This window comes from Scatophagus argus, chromosome 24 (genome assembly GCF_020382885.2).
Source record: "Scatophagus argus isolate fScaArg1 chromosome 24, fScaArg1.pri, whole genome shotgun sequence".
Lineage (NCBI taxonomy): Eukaryota > Metazoa > Chordata > Actinopteri > Scatophagidae > Scatophagus > Scatophagus argus.
The window spans coordinates 10,604,758-10,627,429 of NC_058516.1; the positions used below are offsets into that span (position 1 = coordinate 10,604,758).

At 43.9% G+C, this 22,672-nt stretch overlaps 1 protein-coding gene and 3 long non-coding RNA genes across 5 annotated transcripts; 2 read left to right on the forward strand and 2 right to left on the reverse strand.

The window, feature by feature from the left end:
• Positions 1-650: 650 nt before the first annotated feature.
• LOC124055451 (probable ribonuclease ZC3H12C) lies at positions 651-14,259 on the reverse strand. Of its 2 annotated transcripts, none has more exons than XM_046382324.1 (6): positions 14,057-14,259; positions 6,628-7,526; positions 6,356-6,495; positions 6,023-6,257; positions 5,622-5,728; positions 651-5,428 (listed from the first exon to the last, which is right to left on the reverse strand). In XM_046382324.1, exons 2-6 carry the CDS (start codon positions 7,455-7,457, stop codon positions 3,828-3,830), a joined length of 2,913 nt encoding a protein of 970 aa, XP_046238280.1. In that variant the 5' UTR covers positions 7,458-7,526; positions 14,057-14,259; the 3' UTR covers positions 651-3,827. The 2 variants fall into 2 exon arrangements, with proteins under 2 accessions (XP_046238280.1, XP_046238281.1); XM_046382325.1 differs by lacking the exon at positions 14,057-14,259 and adding an exon at positions 11,407-12,055.
• A 1,357-nt stretch (positions 14,260-15,616) lies between these two features.
• Positions 15,617-17,542, forward strand: LOC124055515. The gene is made up of 4 exons (XR_006842689.1): positions 15,617-15,757; positions 15,847-15,994; positions 16,405-16,487; positions 16,716-17,542. It is a non-coding gene; the product is annotated as an uncharacterized LOC124055515 (long non-coding RNA).
• An 855-nt stretch (positions 17,543-18,397) lies between these two features.
• LOC124055522 lies at positions 18,398-18,829 on the reverse strand. The gene is made up of 2 exons (XR_006842697.1): positions 18,754-18,829; positions 18,398-18,583 (listed from the first exon to the last, which is right to left on the reverse strand). It is a non-coding gene; the product is annotated as an uncharacterized LOC124055522 (long non-coding RNA).
• A 2,508-nt stretch (positions 18,830-21,337) lies between these two features.
• Positions 21,338-22,064, forward strand: LOC124055521. The gene is made up of 2 exons (XR_006842696.1): positions 21,338-21,682; positions 21,872-22,064. It is a non-coding gene; the product is annotated as an uncharacterized LOC124055521 (long non-coding RNA).
• Positions 22,065-22,672: the final 608 nt, after the last annotated feature.

Below are 22,672 nucleotides of genomic sequence, written 5' to 3' on the forward strand. Positions count from 1 at the left end.
ACCAGCTTTACTCTCATTGTTAATCATCTGCTCTTTATAATGTCAGAAAGTGTTGAAAATTACCGTCACAATATCTTTTATCTAACCAAAAGTCCAGAATCCAAAATAGTTTACAGCTGTAAAAGACTGACCAACAAGTCAATGTATTGATGAATCAGTGCTGTTTACAGCCGGTTTGTTGAAAAACCTGTCATTTTGGTCGGGTGCCAGAGTGAAGTGTGATGTGCTGATCTCTAAGGTCTTTCCACAGATTATCAGTGGGGTTTAAGTCCAGGCTTTGACTTGTCAGAGGCTTGACAGTGTTGTCTTGGCTTTGCGAAACCGTTCGTTGTCATATAAGAGGTGAATCTTACCCCTGATCTGAGGTAACACACCCACTAGGAAAGCTCCTGTATACTGAGTAATTGTCTAATGGACCAGTAATTTCACCTCCAATTTCAATTTTGATGGAAAAACCTGCAGCAACTTTAAAAACTGGCATAAGAAAAGTACTGTTATTAATACTAAGCATTACTAAGTATGTTATTACTGTTACAGGAAAATAATGGTAGAAATTGTTCAAAGCACACAGGGCTTTTGAAGGAATTTCAGACAATTGTAATAAGTGGTAATACTGCATACTAGCATTGGGGTAGACACTTGAAGCAAACTTTTTGCAACTACTACAATGTTGATGCATACAACATTTATAAGTAGTACTCTCTTTAATGGACAATCACAGTTACAGGTGAGAATATTACACTCAATTACACGCAAAATGTAAATTTAATTTGAAATTGAGGGTTTTCATCCTGTTAGACCATACTGCCATGTATATCATTGTAATATCTACAACACACAATTAAATTTATCATAATGGTTTCCCTATCTATGGCAGAGTGCACTTCCAAAGCAAACAGCAAATTTGGTGAAAACTGGGATGCATTCCAAAACATGCTTCCTGTCAGACCTTATAGAAAAAAAATAATAATTTGAACAATTGAAATCAATACTAACTGATAGCCTGTATGCAATAAAACAAAAATGTGCCAAACAACAAGCCACTGTGGAGAGTGAGTAGATCTAGCTGGTATCTTAACAGTTAGTGTTATTTCACAGTAATGGCAAGGCAAACTTCCAGGACGAAAACACAGCTATGTACACAAATTAAACACAAGGAAACATGCAGAAACCAAAACAAATCAAAACATGCATAACAGTTAGCTGAACATAGTTCAGAGTATTGGATGTGTCATAAGCACAATGCCATGAAGAGGCATTACTTTAGGCCCACGCTCAGGTGCCACACTGACACACAGTGCCAGGAGGCCAGAGAGAAGGCGCTTCTTCAGTACACACAAAGGTTCTCTCATCGACAGCATGTGTTATCGTACAATTATTCATTATTTGTACAATGTGACACGTTGGACAGGAAAGAAATCAGTGGGCTTTACGTAGCTGGCTTGTGATGATCTGTATGACGAGCTCATTCAGGAGACTTTTAGTTCCTTGGTGGCCATTTTGAACTTGTTTCACGCGTTGGTTGGGCTCCACTTGATCAAGTACAACCAAGCTAAGTACAGCTGCTTAACCAGTTAGAACCTGACAGACATTAATTATTGATTACTAAATTATTAAAACATAATCCCAAGAATCCAGATTGGCTAACATTTTAATCTGCCCATATACCTAGGTCTAACTACAATCCAGCACATATGATACCAGGAAATGTTAGCGTTAGCCACGTAAGGGTTCTATCAGAAGTTACTGTTTTTCTTGTGTGGCAAAGTTGTGATATTTTCTTCATTTATATGTAATTTATTTCAAGCTACCACACTGTAACAAAATGTGGCCATGTTAGCAAGCTGGACTTCTGTTACATTTATGCAGCTGAAGATTTTACTGACTGGGTATACTGGTATATACTTATACATACATATATATATATATATATATATATATAAAATATTTGCAGGTAGAGCTTTAGCAGAGTATTACAAACATTGGCCACCACCCAAAATGGCCACCAAGAGATATGGGACTGATCCAAATATATTTACTTATTAAACATGGTTGGGGTCTATCAACTAAATTTTTATAATATAATAGAAACAATGGATTAGTTAATGATAAAAATCAATTTTTCAACCTTTTTTACTTTAAAGTTTATCTACTTCCTGACTAGAAGCTAAAAAAATGAACCCCAACCTCTCTGAAAACAGACTTAAATTACTGCTTTGTAATTTTGGGCAAGTTAAGCAGTAAACCAAACGATATTTCTCACGCATGATTCAATTGGAGCTCCTGTAGAAAATAAGCCAGCTTCAAACCCAAAAGCGCAGATAAAGAAGTTGTGACACCTAAACATAGTAGGCAGACAACTCCTTCCGTTTCATAATATATGTGAAATAATTGTCTTTATGCAATTTCCACAAGATTAAAAGTTGGAACATCTCGATTGGAACATAACTGTTGTCAAATGCACTTCATCATATGGCAATACATCAAGAGTGTTTGATAAATACAGATCAACAAGTCCATGTACTGTATATAACATCAGCGACTTAGTTCATGATACAATTTGTATCAAACAAGGTTTTTCTCCGTCTAGCATGGATTCAGCTGGGATCTGCTACAGACAAAAGTAGACACTGTTAGCCAAAAGCACAGCAGGGGAACCTGTTAAATATATTTACAATACATACATGTTTGATTTCACATGTTCTCTGTCTGTAGCAGATGCCAGAGTTGACCCAAAATAAAGGGCCAGAGAGAGAGATAGAGAGAGAGAGAGAAAGAGAGAGAGAGATGTCCCTTACTAAAACTAAGGTACACACGACAGGGTCACCCATCTCTACAGCTACAACTCTGACCAAAATACTGACGTCATCTCAAATAAGACGACCAGCTTTCAGACACCCATTTTTATCAGCTTGGAAAAACAAAAAACAACAACAACAACAACAAAAAAATCCCCACAAATGGCCACACAACACACACAAAGAGATCAATATAGTACACAGACCTCAGCAAAGAAGTAGTTTGAAACTGCCATGTGATAATGGAACACCAGACCGGGATTTGCCACGTAACAAATTAAGAAAATCACAAATCGAATAAAGTTTAAATAATTATCTGTGGTACTTTAGAAAACCCTGCCTGGCACTTCACACATGGAAGAAAAAAAAAATATTTTCAAACATAGTTTGACTCAGATCTGAGAGTAAGTACAGCATACAGTGCACATAAAGTGTGCATAGTCTGCCTACAAATTAAATTCTGGCCATAAACGCAGCTGAAGTGATTTAATAATCCTTCATATCAGTCATATTTGATGCATGGGATACCAATTCATGATCCGGCTGTAAAACCAAAAAGTGCCTTTTGAATTTGATGCATAACAAGTCTTGCATGTGATAGTGTGAAAAATATAATAAGCTACTAAATAAATAAAATAGGAACAACTGGGCAGATTTGGACTATCGCCACGAGTTGCACTTTTTTCTCAAAGTCACACATTTTGTCAAATGACTCGCTCTCTCCACACTTCTTAAAGTTGAGCTGATTTCGCTGTCGCTGCACAGTGACCAGAGCTGAGCTACGGCATTTTTATATCCTTGAAACTTGAGCGTTGTTTCATTAATGTCATAAGAAAAGAAAAAGCTCCCCTGGCAGACAATCCAAAAGCATCGGCGTCTAAAATTCCACCATGCAAACCCAGCATGCTTTCAAGTGTTGCAAAGGCAAAGTCCTGATGCTCTGATGCAAACCGCCCACAGTTGATGTTTTCCTGTTTCCTATGTAACTGCAGTTTTGTTCAAACGGGAGCTTACATTTTCATTCATTCGTCAGTAGCCTGTTTGGGCTTTCTCTGCGAGGATGGCGGCCGCCAGTTCCTGGGGATCCGTGATGTGGGGGCTCCTTGCCATCACGCGGCTCACCAGCTCCGAGGGGAAGATGTTGCACAGGTTGACGTACGCTTTCTCCCTCACGTCCCCGTAGCGGCTGTGTGCTGGGGATTCTGGGTGCTGTGTCATGTAGGAGGGAGGAGGAGCGTGGGAGGGCACTGAAAGGTGAGTGCTGTGTGGCGGATATGGCGGGAGCGGGGTGCTGGATGGATGAGGCGGGTGAGGAGAGTGGGCTGGAGGCGGTGGGTGGTTTAAGTAATGTGTAGGGGATGGGTGGAGAGCTGGGTGAGAGGAGTGGTGCTGGGCGTAGCCATCCTGCTGCCAGGGAGGAGCGTGCCAGGATGACTGGCGTGTGTCCGGCAGGCTCTGATAGGCAGACGGCTCATACCTGGACGGAGGCAGTGCAGGCTGTCTGTAGTATGTGTCCCAGCTGGACAGAGCTTTTGCCCTGTGGTGATGGTGCGACGTGGAGATGTGTTCATACAGATGTGAGTCTGACACACTCTCTGCTCGTGTTGGGGCCAGGCAGCGGCCAAGAGGGGAGCCAGGAGGGTGCGGGTTGGACTGGGGTAGAGAATGGTAGTCGCCTGGGCAGCTGGAGCGTGCAGCGAGCGGCTGGTGCTGGAGGTGAGGGGGTAAGGGGTACAGAGGGCGCTTTGGGGGAGCCTCTGGTGGAGGCTGATCGTGAGCACAGCTCTGCCCACGTGCCACACTCAGGTGGTAGCTGTGTACTCCAGTATTGGATGAGTGGCTGTGTTGGATATTTGTGTACTCAGCAGGATGAAGGCCACAGAGTTCGTGGTTTGACGGGGTGTGATGGGGATACAGCCGGTTGTGGGGATTAGCGAAATGGATGCCGTCTTCCAGTAAGGCGTCGGGGGGGCATGCAGGAAACGACCTCTCACTGTAAGAGTCGCAGCTGCTGCCGCAACTCACGCTGCTTTCGCTGCCGCATTCGGAGCCGGCCGAGCCCATTGAGCCCAGCCGCAGGTCCGTGTCATTTGGAAAGCGACAGTCCGGGCTCCGTCTGGTGGACAGGCTCAGGCCTGAGTAAGCACGTGTTACTGAGTAGTAGCTCAAGTCTGGAGACTCACAGTGAGGGTAGAGGTCATGGCCGGAGGCTGGTAAACCGTGAGGAGTCGCTGCTCTGGACTGCTGGTCTTGGGGAAGGTTCAGACCGGCAGGAGGGCCGCCTTCTGGGGCCGGAGACATGGTTGTACTCCCACTGCAGCTACTGCTACTGCCACACATACTGGTCCTCTGGATTTCCGCCCTCCCTTTGGTCAGCAGTTTCTCCTCGGCATCGCTGTACGACAGAGCTCGGATACTCGGGTCCGACTGCCTTTTCGGTGCGCCTTTTTTTGCCTCGATGCTGCCAGCTGGCACGCTGTGGCTCTTCACCAGCCCGGCGTCTCCCTGGTTTTTTGTGGTGACACTGGTCTTGGCACTGGCACGCAGCTCATCAGCCACAGCACGCTGAGGCTGAGCACCTCTTTCCGGGTGATAGTACTTACACTTGTGGCCGTAAGTGCACTTCTTTCCTGGAGCAAACAGACAGAATGTCTTCAGTTTCACTACATAATAATTACAAAGATGCTCCAAACAAACATTATGCAGCATAAGTCAATATGTAACCTGCGCAATCGTTCAAATATTTCAAAAAAGCGCCACCAGCATGACAAACATACACAATGTTCTCAGTCAGATTTGCACTTGTTGATTATTTTATGTTACCATATGGGCAAGGCTGTTTCTTCTGCTCAGGCATGACGGGTCTTTTCCTCAGGAAGTTGTCTAAGCTGGGGCCATGACGACCAAGGGGGTCATCTGGGGGCATGAATCTGAGAAAGGGAGGTTTAGAAAGAATGAGACAATTACAAGACAACAAGTTAGAAGTTACTCTTTTGGTTAGAGTTCTCATTTTAAAGGTGTAAAGGGATTCAATGTGCAGAATAAAATACGCTGTAATTCTCCTTTTCAAAACAAGTGAAATGTTCCACCAAAATGTCAGATGTGATTATAGCAAGGAATGAGATATGAAAGGTGATCTGTAACAGGGATCTCTGAGTTGAAAATTAAAGGCATAAATGTCACTACTGACTAAGTCTGCCCCTCATGGATCCATCCGTACTTACTTGTCATTGACAAAGGAATACATGAGCAGCCGCTCATCGATAAACTTCTTCCACTCAGGTTTCTCATTAGCCAGGTCTCGGTAGTTATCGTTGGAGACGATGATGCCGTCTGACTCATAGGCCAGCTTGACAATGAAGCGGTCGTCATAGCAAACCACACGCCGACCTTGGACTCGCCGCGAAGGAGTGAAGACCAGGATCTTTTCCTTCTCTAGACGACGCAAGATCTCCTGATCTGAGCGTGGAAGAGGGTGTGTCGCGGTGAGGTTGAGAAAGATGGTGTGCTGGAATAATATTTAGTGACTGCAAATGTGTGTGTGTGTGCACACTGACCTGTTATTGGGGCATCGGGGCGGGACTGCTCTTTCCTCCATGCAGGGACAAACACTGTGATGTCATGATGGCCACGCTCTAGGAACCAATCTACAGCCAGCTGGATGCCCTGGCAGGAAAACACTTCCTTGTTGCCATGGCTACAGAACATAATTAAGAGGTGATAAATATTTTTGGGTTTTGACGCAGGTCCCAAATCTTCAGCTCTAAAACACATACGTTATGATGTAAAATCTGCTATGTGGTATCGATAAAAGACATAGCCTGCTCACCTCATGGCTACATTACTGCCATCCACCACTATCGGTCGCAGGTTGTCCTGGTCACACAGGGACTCTGATGGACAAGGCGAGTCGGACCTCTGGCTATCCAGCAAATCAGAGCAGCCGCAAGAGGAAGAAGAGGATGACGATGACGAGGTAGAGGCTAACGTTCGAGCCGGCTGCTCGCTGTCCGACTTGGTGCCCAGTTTGACCAGCTCTCCCAGTATGTCATTGATGAGGGTGTCGGGGCCAAGCTTGGACAGCACCAGTCGCACGGTCTCCTCAGAGTAGCCCAGTTTCAAGGCAAACTCCAGCTTAGCCCGGTACTCCTTCCCGTTGGCCTCGGACGCCGGTTCCAACGTAGAGGGATTGGACAGAGGCCCAGGCGGGTGCTTACAAGGGGAGCTTGGTGAGGACCGGACAGGGGTTTCGCGTTTGAGTTCCAACGAGAGCTCGCATGGGGGCTCAGGAGGACCCTCAGCGCCTAAGTCCACACACTGGGTCCGACAAAGCGGCTGGTGGGCGTTCTTACTAGGAGTCGACCCTCCCTCTCCTTCACTGGGGTCGGTGCCAGCAGTAAGGACAGCACTGTCTCCCGTCGCCGGCTCGCACTCTGCATCAGAACCCACATTTTCCTCCACCACCACCACCGCCGCCACCAGCGGAGGGGTATCGGCGGTTCCGCTGTTGCCGGAGCTCTCCCCCTGCTCCTCCATAGCAGGGGGTCCGTCACCGCCGCCAGCCTGCCGGTCAGCCCCTGCTACGTGGAGATACTCCAAATCCAGCCCCAGGTCGAGGATGTGGCCTGCTCCTGCCTCCACATGGTCCTTTTGGCCCATGGATCTTTCACAGACATCCAGCACAGGGGGCCGACCGCTGCCCTCTCACAAAGCTTGACTCATGGGTGCCTGAAGAAAGAGACAGGAAGGGGGACTGAGTATGAGATACGTACTATTGTGGGCTCTAAAACGGCTCAGCGGGGGACATATATATATAAATATATACACAAAAGCCACCAGCCCACTTAAATTCCTGGGAGATCATTTGCAGAGTGAGAATTTGCATTCCGTTTGTGTTGTTACATGATAATTTAGAGTCAACACTGACAGTTATTTTAGGAAAATCTGACTTTTTCACCTTTATTTTGCTAGGAAAATGTTTCGCCTAAGCCTCACAGACATGACGTGGCTCTGAGCTCATGCTGTTTACACTGGCTCTGACTGGCTGTCGCGGCCATTCGGGGACTTCACCGAGATGTAGACTGGCTTACACAAAGAGCCCATGGGGCCTCTCACTCTAATTAATGGACTCCCGCGTTTTTTTTTTTTCTTTTCAGTCTGGCCCCAGTGTGTTTTTAAAGGGCCATGCCACAGCACATTAATCTAAGGGGCAACAGAGGGTGAACCTTTAAAAAAAAAAAACAACACAGCAAGCCGTTAGCAATGGGGCTAACAGATAATTAAGGTCCATATGCTTCTTCACACTGGGGTGGTGGAGTCACTCAGCTGTGAGGCTATGGAGCCCCCCCCCAAAACGTATTGAGTTCAAGCAGGGCCATGAAATCTGGTTAGACTAATCTGATTGGTGCCAAAGGTTTTAGCTGGATACAAATTACAAGGAGCACTTTGGAAAGTTGATCTTGCATCATGAAACTAATAGGTTAACCCCTAGAAACAGGCGTAGTGTTTTTCAGACAGGAAACAGTTAAAATCTGCTTTAAACTCCCAACTGTACATGGTTGTATATTTCACCGCTAATGTGTGTCTTTCAGCAAATAAACGCGATTACACAATATAAGGAAATTCAACAAATTCACAGTGAGACTTTGGTTGGAATTGAGCATGTTACAAACCACAGAAATAACTCAAACTCCCGTTATCTGGACCAAACAGATGATGGAAGGGGAAGTGACTTAAAGATGGTGGTGGTGGGGTGGGGGCTGAGTGCGCATTTTATGAAAAAGGGCTGCCTAGCAACGCGGCTGAGCTACTGTTGCTAAGCTACAGCTGTTGAAAGCATTCTCCTTTCCAAATGCCAAGACAGAGGCTGTGCCGTTCAGCCGGCGACCCACCTTCCACACACACACAATACAAAAAGGTCTGGTGTGGGGGAGGGATGGGCTTAAAGTGTGCCTAACTGGCAACCCACCCTCCCTCCCAAGACAGCAACAGACCCGCAGGAGTGATTAGGACTGGCCTTGGCATCAACCAGTGTGGGCGTTCATGGTGCCCATGAACATACACACACACATGCCTGCCTCACAAAGTGACTCATAGTGCTGTGAAGAGATTGAGGCTTTTGGGAACATTTCATGCGCACTCTAATCTGTTGTGATCTGAACCGACACAGCCGAACTACCTTTCCGATTGAGTTTCTCTAAAAGACTGACATCATCCAGCCGAAGCACAAGCAGCACGTCGACGCAGAGCCGACATTACACCCGCGACTCTGTGGAAAGACGTAAGCAAAAGAAACTGCTATCCAACCACAGCGGAGGTCTTGAGGTATCAAAGAAGCCTTTTAGAAAAGCAAAACTACATGACCAAATGACATTTTGGGAGAATGTCCGCATGGTGTGAGAGAAGCATGTCTGTATCCCTAAATAAAACCTCATTACCACCAATCAAAATGTGTCACTTCCTCCAGGTTATCAAAAACTAACGTAAGAGGTCAGATCAGAGCTGCATCGGTAAGTCGACTAATTGATTGGTCGATCAAAAGAAAATTTTGATATTCGATTCGAGTCCTATAAAGTCCTATAAAAATAAAATGTTCAATATTCGCTCTTTCCAGCTTCTTAAATTTAATTAACTATCATTTACAATAGTAACTGAAGAGTGTTTAGATTTTGGACTGTGTCCCTGGGAAATGGTGACGAGCGTTTTTCACAAGTTTCAGACAGTTTATAAATCGATTCATCGTTCCAACACAGCAGATTAATATTTAATTTAAAAAAAACAAACAAACAGAAAAAACCCAATACAGTAGGTCAGACTCACTGCATATTCTCCAGTCAGGAAGCTCTCGATTTCATTTAACATTTTGCCAACTTTTCATCTTTTGACTGAGTGAAACTCTTTCTTCTTTCTTTCTTCTAACTGAATATTTCAAACAATAGCCAGCCTTAATCTGAACAGGGGGCCACCAACTGTCAGTGGCCACCAACAAAACTACTACATACAGCATTGATGGTGATGGATTTTTCAGGGGTTTCCCTGCAGAAAACTGTTTAGCCAAAGCGGTAAGCCACACAGATTCAGACCCATCTGCAGCTAATCGTTATTTTCATCATGAGCTACTCTGCTGATTATCGTCACAAACGATGGATTGGTCGGGAAACAGCGGAAAAGTGCCCATCACATTATTCCAGACTCTCGTTTCCCATAATTATTCAACTAAATATGTGCAAATACATAAAAGACTTGGGATATATGCAGCTCTGTCAAACATAAGGTAAATTATCTTCAACAGTCATTTGATTTTGCGAAGAGTCAGGAGTGCACTTTGTCACTTCAGAGCAGCTGGTGCTGCTGTGTCACATTAATCCCCCCCCCTTTTTTTTTTCCACAGTCTGGACAAATCTGATCATAATCCTGTAGTTTCTAGCTGCTTAATGGCAGAAATATGAACACTGTGCTTGTCACCGTTTAATGCCACCTGATTAAATGGGAGTCTTTTCATAGTTAGGGGCTTTAAATTCTCCTAGTGTGGTCCAGGCCCCACAGTATGATGCATTCAGGGCTTTTGTGGAATCCCCCAAATCAGGCCCCGTCTTTAACGGACCAAACCCCAAACCGAGTGGCTGCATCTTTCAAACATCGCACAGCAGCACTGGTGGCTTTGATGGAGGCCGTAATGAATATGTAACGCAGTCCTTACAGCGCTTTGTATGTGGGAGCTTTGTGTGTGTGAGTGTGTGTGTGTGTGCAGGGGGGGGTGTGTGTGGAAGGGGTCTGGTGTCTGGCAGTGTATCGCTGCACACTCGACACTGTGCAAAACTTATTGTATGAATGGTGGGGGGCAGTCCCAGGCAGAATAATCAGCCTGTGTGTGTGTGTGTGTGTGTGTGTGTGTGTGTGTGTGTGTGTGTGCCATCTAGATGGCGCGCTCGGCTTTCCCCACCAGCAGGGCAACAGATGTCGGCTGAGCGGTACTTGCAACTAGTGTCTCCCCTCCACTAACACACACACACACACACACACACACACATACTTTGTGAAGCCAACATCTTCAGCCAAAAGGCACTATTTCGCCTCCTCCATCCTCATGTGACCGAGATAAGAAGAAGCTTGCTTTTTGTTCACACACCCCCACCAACCCACCCACTCCAGCACACACACACTCAAGTTTCATCCCAACACAAGACCGCACTCAAATCCAAACAACTGCAGGGCCGCTGTGACAGCTGCAGACCGAAGCAGAGTTCAGGCAGCTGCAGTCCAGTGTTGCAAACTGTCACGGCTTGTGGCTGCGCACCGACGTTTCTTCTAACGTGTCCTGCGGTCGGACTGTTTCATATCACTCAAAGCACTCGGCATGCAGCGGAAACCGGACTTCATCCACTTCCCGTTCAATGTTCCCAGCTTCTCGACGTGAGTTACTCATGACCCGAGCCCATTTATGTTAGCACGCAGCCCGGCGACATGTTTTTACAGGCGCCACTTCCACACTGTAACTTGAGCATCATCTCATTGGTCCAAGTTATCAGTTGTCTTTTTAAGAAGGATCATCGCATAACACACGAGCCAAAAAAAAAGTCAGGTTACAGGCAGACAGGTGGAGACTTACCAGACTTCAAAAGACCAATAAACAATGAAGAGAAGTGGATTAGCTCATTTCCGCATATTTAAATCCTTTAAAAAAACAGATTGATAAAACAGTGCAGGTGTAAAAGTCCTAAAGTTCTCCCCAGCAGCCACATCCGAGACTGATGCAGGTCCAGCAGAGCGTCCAACTCTGTCCTCGCTGTGTCCTCCAGAGCTGTATCTTTTTTTTTTTTCCTCCACAGTAGCAGGCAAGTTCCACAATGAGTGGCAGAACAGATGGACCAACAATGTCTGCCATTCCCTCGTTCAGAGTGGCTGCTTCTCCTCCAATCGGAGCAGAGCGGCCTGACAATGAAGCGCACAGACACGGGGGAGAGGAGGAGGAGGAGGAGGAGGAGGAGGAGGAGGAAGGGAGTGGCTGTGACACCCAGTTTCCCCAAGGCACGCGTACTCAACGCGCACCAGCACACACACACACACACACACTCCGCTCCTCTCCTCAGTCTGAAAGGGCCTCCCCTGTGTGGCCGATGAATCAACGAGGGGTGGGCGGCTGAACAATAGGGCTCCACAATGGGAGGCTGGGGAGGGCAGCTGCAGCGTGAGGGCTGGTGCTATTACAGCCCCGGGGCAGCAATGGAGAACACCTGGCTACAGAGCACCACAGTCACTCTCCTCTCTTTTGTCTCGGAGCTGAGGGCGGTGGTAGAAAAGGGCTGGGGGGGGAGGGGGGGGGCTTCAAAACAAAACAAAACAAAAAGAAGACCGAGGCTGGCTGAAAGACTTTGCGTGGCCTTTAAGAGAGTGCAAGAGGAAAAGAGGAGAGTGTGGCTGAGGCTGAAAGGGAGAAAGGACAAGTGTGTGTGTGTGGAGGGGGGTTAAGGGACATGAAAAAGTTTTATGTCCCAGTGAGTATGAGGAGGGGACGTGTTCCTCATTGTTGAAGCACACTTCGGGCAGATGACTCGGAAGCACAAATCTTTGCCTTTCCGTCTTTTATGGGATTACGGGGTGCAAATAAGACAATCTGGAGTCGTGTCAATCAAAATCTCGATCAATCAATTGTTCACTCCAGCCAAAAATGTTTGCGAGTCCTTAAATGTGAGACCTAGTAGACACTACTTGAATATGCACACAATATGTGGCTTGTGGCTCCAGTATGCGGCGGAATTCTGGAAATCAGTGCAACAAGTTGGAAGATGTAGACCTCAAATGATCCTGACAGCATCACTTGCTTTTGCAACAAAATGCACCGAACAAACCAGAGAAGAAAATATAGCAGGTTCATATTAGACTAAATGAAGAGCCAAGCAGAGTAGCACAAATGACCTTCTATGGAAGCCCAAATGTATTAACTTTTCAGGTAAAGATACAACAGCACAAAGGCAAAACTAATGAACCAAACCAATTCATTATCAAAATAGCTTCCGACGTTTCTGATCGTCTTCCAGACAAATTATTTAGCTGCAGGCCAACCAAACTGCACACCAGCAGTGCACCAAATGTGGAAAGAAAAGGAGCAAATTAAAAATAAGACAAAACAACAGCCTGATTAAATAAGAGCATGTTTCGAGAGAGATAAGGTATCTGCACGGTATCAGAGGAGGAGACCTCTGTACACCATCTGTCCCAGCAAACAGGTGAGCGTTGCCCCTGACAACCGCAGCGCCAACAGGATCAACAGCAGAGACGTTCAAAAACAAACAACTAAATCCTCAGTTGCTTGAATCTAATTTTCTATAAATTTTTTTTTTGACTTAAGAGTTAAGCAGAAGTTGAAATTGCTTGCCTTTGCTCGACTAACCATCAAAAACCTTCCAATATTCCGTTTACAATCACTCAAAACAACAACAAAAACAGCAAATTCTCACAACTAAGCAGGAACATGTGGCATTTTTTTGTTTGAGGGGGAAAGCATGATCAATCAGTAAAACGGATATCCGATTAATCGCTATTTTGTCAGTTTCTCTGGAGTGGATTTGGCGGATAAATCTTTAAAAATAGTAGCGAGAATGAGATGAAAAGTGATGTTTTTTATTCTATAAAGTGAAATTAATGACTGATGTGCGTGTGTAGATATGAGATGACTGGATTACAAACGGCCCTTTGGAGATGTGATGACAGCAGCCATATTCTCCAGTCTCCACACTTAACGGTTTAAGGTCAGGATGACATAAAAAAGCCAGCTGCTGGGACTCTGCTCAGCCCTAACCAACCACCGACCCCACCCCTCAGCCCATCACAAGCTCTCAACCCAAGCCTGGACCGCCGCTTCTGCTCCGATCCTCAGGGAGCCACTTCCGACCAGCGTGCGGCAAAAACACGCGTCAGTCAGACGGGCGGAGCACGCGGACACGAACACGAGACAGGTGGAGAAAAGACAAGACGGGGACAACATGAAATCATCTGCGAACAGAACGGACAACTGGTGGAAGCTGTTGTTTTTGCTCGGGCCTCCTTCACTGCACGCCGAACCAACTCCGTTTCCTCTCCTTTGCATTTTTCCTCATATATTTCGAGTCAAACGGGTGATAAACAACAGCATCCCCGTCGCCTCGCCTGTTGAAGCCACAGAAACTATATGATGAATGTTGGGTGAACGCGCAGGGGCGTGCACGGGCGCTGCAAAGCAACACCGTCACGACCTCTCTGCAGCTTTCGCCCACACCAACCTGCGGCTCTTCCCGGCTAACAAGTCCGATCTGCTAACGCTGCTTGTGGGTACTCATCTGGTCAAGGGCCGCCGCTGGAGCCGCGCGATTAGCTTTGTGATTAACAAAAAAAAAAACAAACAAAACGAAACCCAAATGTTCCCATCACATACTGGCGACGCAAAACATCCGGCTGGATTTGCAGCGTGACCCAGTCAAACTGCGTAAAGTTGGAGGAAGTAACGAGGCGACTTCCGCTCTAGACGCCGTTTCAGAACAAAAGCAAATTCGCGGTCCTTTTAAAAAAGACAATACCATACACCTGTGAGCAAGCTACATTCAAACTTAAATTGAAAATGTACAATAGCTCACGAATAAAATGTAAGATGTTTATAACTTCATATTTTCAGCATAACCAGGAAGCTAAATTGTGACCTATGGTTACAAGTTTAACCCTTTTTCGGCGTATTCAGGAAGCTATATTGTGAAGCATCAAGGTTAGCTTTACTAAACTCATAGCACGTTAGGAAGAAAATATAAAGTGGGATGGGCTGTGAGGTGTGAAACGGCGCCATCTTGTGGCGAAGACAAATACTGGAAAGTATGTATATTGCTGCGTTTAAATGAAGCTCTAACGCGTTTCTTCACACTTCCGCTCCACTGAGATTTCCATTTTTACCCTTTACTTCACTACATTTTTGATAGCTAGTTAGTTATATAGATAGTTTTATACATAGTTAATACGATTTTACACACACTGACCAGAGCTATTACAGAGGTATTACAGTGCTATGTGTTGACAAGAGCATTATGTTGAATTCATGATTTTTTTGTTTTTGTTTTAAAAAATGATGTCATGTTTGTGCTTTAACAAACAAGTTATTTTGTGATGTACGTTTAAAAAACTGCACCTTTTCTCTATTAAGAGTTTGCTTAATATGGGTCACAGGGGTCATGACAGTTGCAACATGGGATGGTTGCAACATGTCATTTTTCTCCAGTCAGAAACAAGCTAGAGTGATGAATGTATATACTGACAATGTGCAAAATGAAAGTTAATTGTCTCATAAATTGTTCCGTTCTCCCTATGTCACTGAAAGCCTAATGTATTTTATATTAATTTGCATCTTTGACATCTGCACATAAGGCCTACTCATCTAGACAAATCTATTATTATGATAAATAAATACCACTGATATTATTATAACTTCCATTTTTGATAATAATCCTTTTATTTTAACACTGAAATATATTGTATTTGTAACATGTTGCGACCATCCCCAGACATCCACAATCCCGGGGTCAGTTGCAACATCTGACTCCTTACATTCAAATAGAAATTGTGATGAATATATTTTCTGTCTATCTTTAAATGGTTTTGACTGTGAACAGACAGATGTAAGTATATTGTGTAAAAGTTTGGTTTGTCTAAGACAGGACGAGTTTTATTTTCGAGTAAACTTTCTGACCGAACCGCTAGTCAGCCGTGATCTTCCGGCATATCATGTAGAGGTATATGTGGTGCTTTTATTTTGAAGGAAGAGTCAGGAAATGTCGTTGCTGTTGTTATGCAGACTTTTTTTTTCTTTACCACTTTATAGCTTGTTGTCTTAGAAGTTAATGAAAGAAATATTTGTCTGTCGTGTTTCAGTGCATGATGTCTCATGATGAGGGATGCAATCCAGAGATTCTTCTTCTTCACAACCACTAACTTCCCGCTTGGTAACTTCTCTTCTGATAACGTGTATCTCGGTGATGAATTTAAAAATGATTGTGTCATTATATTTGCATTGGCTGGTTCATCTCTGTAGCGTTTGCTGCTGCTCGCTGTCCTCACCTCAGCTCAGCAATCTTGTACAAAATTGGACTTCTCGGCTCCTGTGAAGGATGACCGCGCACCTGTACGCAAAAACGCATCATTTGTTCACCTACAAGCAAGACGAGCGAGGCAAGCCGCAGGTGATTCTGTTGTGTTCGAAGTCAGTCAGTTAATGAGAGAATGTAGCAGGGACAAAAGGTCATTTTCAAGATGGCCTCGTTTTAACAGCCATTATCATATGCAGTGCAAATGAATTTTCAGGATGATATATTGGTGTAACACGCTGAGAATATTAACTCAGATTCAGGTTAAGATTTTGCCTGCACATAAACCAAGCAGCCGAGTGTGATCCTGCACCATCTGGTTTGAAGCTGCATGCGCTTCGTCTGTTTGAACGCAAAGCGGCGCACTCCTGTCATATAAGCAATGTTTCATTCTGAGCATTCAAACCGTGTGCTTCATGGACTGAGAAATGAAGGATATCAAGCATTTTTTTTAGTGTCTGGAATGTCTTTGTTTAAATATCTCTGTGTTTATCTCCGCCTTCCAGGATGACCATCAACGCAGAATTCCAGCTGCAAATCCATCATTTCCCAATGGACGAACACTCCTGTCCTCTTGTCTTCTCCAGCTGTGAGTATTGGCAGTCATATGCACTCATGCAACAGACGAAATACATCTAATATCTCCTGAATGTAGGAAAAAAGGCCATAAATCCAACTGAAAGGTTGGGAAACACGTGCTCTGAGAAGGGTGAAATCAAAGTAGACTTTTAAAGTTGAGTACTGAAAACAACCTCAGCAGTTAACCCACCTCAACACAAACTTAGCCTGAAGTGCTAAGATGTTTCTGGTGTTCTAGGGAGTCCAGGCGATTGGCGAGGCCGTTTGTGGTGTCCCAGTTACAGCGGGAACCATTGATTATGGGATTGAACCGCCCCTACAGGAGGATATTTACTAAGCCTGCCACAATGCAAACACTATATGAGACCTGATGTTGGAGCTTTAACTAGAAGACAGATGAAAGCCGTATGAGAAAGAAAACGTCGGTTCAATAGCTGAAAGTCGTCAGTCGTGAGTCATAAATCAGTTGCAGCAGTTATTTTGTTTACATTTCTTTGTGAGCAGAAGATAAAGATAAAGAACCCGTAACGAGGCTGACAGGGACTTTATGAAAAACGTCTCTTTTATTAGCATCAGCTGTAGAAAATCTATGTTTCTAGGTGGCATTTAGGTGGTCGTGTAAAATAGACAATTTTGTCTTCTTTTGACAGTTTAACAGTTCTAGTCTAGTGACAGTCTAAATGCACGTTTATGTTAAGATTCGGGACCGTCTGGTGTTGAAGAAATGCATCAGAATGTGTAAAAATTGTGACAAAGCCATCTTAGTTTCCCCCCGCTTCTTCAACCGCCCCCTTTTTTTGAAAAATGTTACTGAAAGCCAGATCCAAATGGTCAGTGTGCCTGATTTATAGAGTTTTAATCACCTCTCAGAGCAGAACGCAAACTTCTTGATGACATCCAGAGTCAATTTTTTGAGTGAGCAGCAAGTGTTTCCCTGTCTGTTTTGCATGTTGCTAGCCCAGTCTTCCTACTCACTGTACATCAAGATATCTGCTAAAGATAGGAACAGGATATTTACATTTTGTACCATTGTGCATGAGCCATGCTATTTGTGCCACAAAAGGCTGGCCATGCTTGACGGCTGTGTGCAAGAAATCGCATTTTCAGCACATTTCCCCACACATCAATCAGGTGACAGCTGTAGCACAAAGTCTCTGTCATTAAATCATTTGTCGGAACTTCCAAACTCCATGTTACAACTTGTCTTTATTGAGTGATCAATTACTGCATGACTGTTCAGGTCCACAGTGCAGTGTGATTCACAGGCTTTGCAAAAAAAGTTTCTGATAAAAGTGAAAATATCAGCTTGAAAAATAGCAATAGTTCATGAAGAAGCTCATGAGTCAAAGTACTGACACATGATAGTATTGATACTTCTGACAACCTTATGAATGTCTGTACAAAATCTCACCTCAGTCCATCAATAGTGGCGGTGGTGGTGACAAAGCCATCGCTAGTGTCGATAAACATAATTTAATGCAAGCAAAACCAATCAGAAATGTTGAATGTCATTTTAGCAGACCTGACACTGTTATTGGCAACATACTATTTAAACCCAACACAGCTCAGTTACACTACTTGCAAAATGGTCGCCCAGTAAAGAATGTTCCACGCACATGATTGCATAGTTGGACTGGTGCCACGAAACCCATATGTAAGACGTGTGGAGGATACAATCAAGCGAAGTGGAGAACCTTTAAACATGTTGACTCGTTTAGACGCTGGAGCAGTTTTTTTTTCATTTTATTTGTTTATATTTTGTGCGTGTCTTTTCTTGAGAGTGAAATAAAATATTCAGGCTTCATCCCTGCAAGCTAAAGACACCCCGGATGGAATTTTTCTGAATTCACTCTCTCTCTCTCTCTCTCTCTCTCTCTGAGGAAGCAAGTGGCTGTAACCCAGGGATATTTGTACATACAGTATATTGGTGCTTTTATTTTCACAGAACTGAGAAAGGAAGGAAGGCTGCGTATGAAAGGAAGTGCTGGAGCGTTGCGTACACGTGCGGCGTAATTTCGACCGAGTCTTAGGTGCAGCATCTTTAAAATGTGGTCGTAAACACGGTGGTTACGGCTGATCTGAGGAGTCCGGTATAAATCCTAGCAGCTGTAATTAAAACCGAATGAGACAGGAATATGGAGATGAGGACATGCAGGGAAACTGGCTGAAATTGGTTATACTGTACTTGACAAACTGCAATTTATGAAAATGTGCCGTGGTGAGCGTGTAAGATAAATGATGAAAATTACAACAGGAAGGAATCCTTTTTTACTTACTTGACATTCAAAATGGATTGAATGATTTCTTGCAGGAGACGTATTGCTTGTGTGAATGTTGAGTATTTCAGTAGTCGTTGCAGTCCTGTTGATGCGAGGCGAGATGGGAGATGAAACAGATGACACAGTTAAAATGGTTGATCTTTTCAAGTTCTTCTGCTGATTATCAAACTGTTCTCAGAGCTGGCAGCATATTTTGCAGTTTGAATTCGCTTCAGTAAAGTACTTGATATTCTTTTTTTTTGTTGTTTTCCATGTTTTTACACTTGCTATCCCCCAAAGCAAATATTACTCCTAATGTGAGGCATTGAGGCTCCAGTTGGGCAGATTAAAACAAACAAAAAAAAGTTTAAAACTTACAAACGTGGATTATCTTCTCTAGGAACAGGAAAAATGTCTTGGCTTTTATGAAATACAGAAATACAGGTGCTGAACCTGCCCAAAGGCGTGAACAGTCATCGCCCACCCAACAGTGTTAAATATGTGCCCTGTGCCAAAAAAGGTAAATTTATCTAATCTGACCTGGCAGTCGGCTGCTTGTTGTAATTTCATGCATATTTTAGTCAATGGAGTACAGTTACTGTTACAGTGCAGTACAGTTACCCCCCCCCCCATGGACTCTCAATGAGAACAAGGAAAAACTACTTACAGCCTACTCAAAGAGGGATCCCCTCCGGGACAGTCAGCTGGTGGTGGTGCCAGAAGTGGGCTGATGGTGCGATGGTGGGTGAGGGGATGTCATGTGGTCGAGGTAGAGGAGGTATCTGTCGCAGTGAGTGGTGGTCTTCCTCAAAGCTGAGCCACTCCTTTGTGTCAGACGTCTTTGGCCACTTTATCCTCTCCTTCACAGGTTCAGGCTGTGGCATCTGTGGCAATGCTCCCTTGGGATGTAGGTGACAAAGGTGCTGAGAAGTACCCAGGGCTATGGGGTGCATCCTGGTTGGGGATTTCCTGCGTCTCACCGGGTTCTAGACCTGTGTCTGCAACAGGGGCATTTTACCTCTGGTGCTTTTCCAGTTGTGGTGGTTTGGATGAGCCTTCTCCGTGTCCTGGTTCCTGTCCTGGCCATAACCTCTCGGGAGACTCTGGGGGTGTTGCTTGTGTGGTACTTTAGTAGCTTGCTTGGTGTCCTCTTGCGAGTGCTGTGTATGGGGTTGCTGGCCCCACACACCCACACCAGTCTTTCCTGGAGGTCAGCTGTTTTTCCAGCGTCACCCTTGTTTCTCGGTCGTCATCGGTTTGGTGATTTTCATACATCAGAGACATCATTTTAAAACAATGAAAATAAATTGAAAATCAAGAAATCGTCATTAAAAACTTACTAAATTGCAGAATCAAGATAAAAGATAAAACAAATGGATGTTTTTTATTAATTGTAGTGTCTCTGCAAAACAGCTGGAATCATGCATAAACATCGTAGATTACATAAGAGGTAAGTAAACTGAGGTTATATTCGGCACAGTCTTCGCAGTGTAAAACCAGTCGGTCTCGATTAATGTTCAGAGATAATGACATAAACAAGTCACGACATATTTTTTTCTGTTGCAGTGTGTTCCAGCTCCCAGGAAGCGTTTTGTTGGAAGGAACTCCGGGTACACAATTCATTAACTTCATGTTTGGTTTATCCCAAGGACTTCCCCTCTGAAAACTAGAAGTACAACATGTTTATTGAAGCGCTATCTGTCGTGTGTTGCGTGGTAAGTTGTTTCCTGTCTCTCCTCTCATTGTCTTAACATACACATCATGCCAGTGAAGTTGCCATTGGAGACCAGAGCTTTTTTTTTTATTATTATTTGTTGAGTTGAACACAGAGGCTTTTTCTTTGCAAAGTGCCAGGAACCTGAAAGATTTAATCAAAGTGCAGGAAGTCTCTGCTTTTATTTTTATTTATTTATTGATACACGTTTCAACAAATATAAATTAAAAAAATAAAAGTTATTCCATGTGCAGGACAATAGCCAGCATGCTGGTTTCTTGTCTTCCATCTGTCAGCCCCCATTTAGGTCATTTTCTTTCCCGAAACAAGAAAATCTGACGTGCAAAGAGGTTGTTGTTGACAGACTTCTGAATGTATCAAACATTAACAACTTGCAATGTGCCGTAACTGTGATTTTTACACTTTTGTCAGGTATATATCACACTCACCAGAGGATGAACTTCAGCAGAGTCATGTAAATATCTCTCCTTGAAAATTGGCGATTATGTCATCAACAGCCATGACAATGTGTGTGTGTGTGTGCGCCCCCTGCTGGAACAGTGTCAGGGCTCTTTGTCTCACACAAATATCCTTACGTACATATACACACAACATAAACATGCACACTTGTATATGCGGTGTTTATTTTCTGTACAGAGGTAAGTTCATATGGTGCTTAAGTATGTTATTGTGATAGTATGTTGTGTATGTCAGGTTATTCTGTGTGTTTATGAACTTACATTAATGTTATTGTATGTATGTTGTGTTGTATGTCGGTAAGTGTGTTATTAAATGTGTCTATGTTATAGTATGTTCTTTGTATCGTGTTATTGTGTGTTTAGGTACTTGCATACACACATACTCACAGATACATCCATACATATTAAGTTATGTGCATGTTGTGTTGAACGTAGGTAAGTGTGTTATAGTATGTTGTGTATATCATGTTTGCTTGTATTTATGTACGTACATCCATACATATTATTGTATGTATACGTTACAGTATGTTTTACATGAACGCTTCCATGTGTGTGGAGGCACATGGACATCATGAGCTTTGAAGCACCATGTTAACCAGGCACGGAGCTGACAGTAAAAACGTGCTGCTGTGGTCTCTTTTTCATTATGGAGATGTGCAAACAAGGTTCTGTGTGTAGTGTTGTCAGGCTAACATGTAGGATGTTCAGAGTGTGGTCTTCAAAGCAAGTCATTGTGTCTGGAGTCTGAGAAAAGGTGGCTGAGTGTGTGGTTAAGCAGAAGTGAAAACCAAGAATATTAGAATATAGAGTATTAGAAATTAGAGAATATGATTGTGTACAATATAAGAGAGTATAATATACAAGGATTATATAAAAAATATAATTGTATTATATAAGTATTGCTGATAATACTTATATAATATAATAATATACTTAAATGCAGGACTTTTACTGAGGAATCTGCATACTGACTCATATGTTTGTGTTGAAATGAATGGACTCCAGTGATGCCAAACTGAAAGAGATCTCCAGCAGTATTATACATGGGAAATAACGGCAATATTGTGTGGCTCCATGTTGTGATGATTATTCTAATTTCTGCATCAGTTAAGTTCAATAAATCTTGACCCGCGGCACATACTGGGGGGTCCATATGTGCCCCAGAGACAGGGACAGGTGTCTCAGCAGTCTAGTCTAAAATCAAAAGTGCAAATTTAAGAGAGTACAGCCCACGTCTCCGCAGCCGTGGCGTGACGTGTTAGAACGCGACCATAAGTTGCAGACAGTCGATTGAGCAGCGCCTGGTTCGATTCCTTGTTGTGGAAGTCTTATTCGTATTTTTATTACTTTTGATTTCTGACAAAGGAGAGGACACTCACTGATCGCACCACCACCACCATCTGCACATGGAGAGTAAAAGAAGTTACTCTCTGAAGTTAAGATTACAAAACGAAATGACAACTAACAAGCCATAGAGAAGTATGGTGCACTGAACTAGCAGTTCGGTCAGAAAGTTTACTCGAAAATAAAGACAGGTGTGCGTAAGTGCGACCTTAAGAACAACCTGGAACAGCCCCCTCCACAGTAACATTAAGCGGTCGTTCTTTCTTTCCTGGTAAAAAGAACTGTTCAGCAATATGACTTGTTTTATAACACTCAGTAAATGAACCAGCCGCAGGAGTCGAACCTTTGACCACTGCAGAGGACAGACAGCCTCATCACACGGAGCGCACGCCCTACCGAC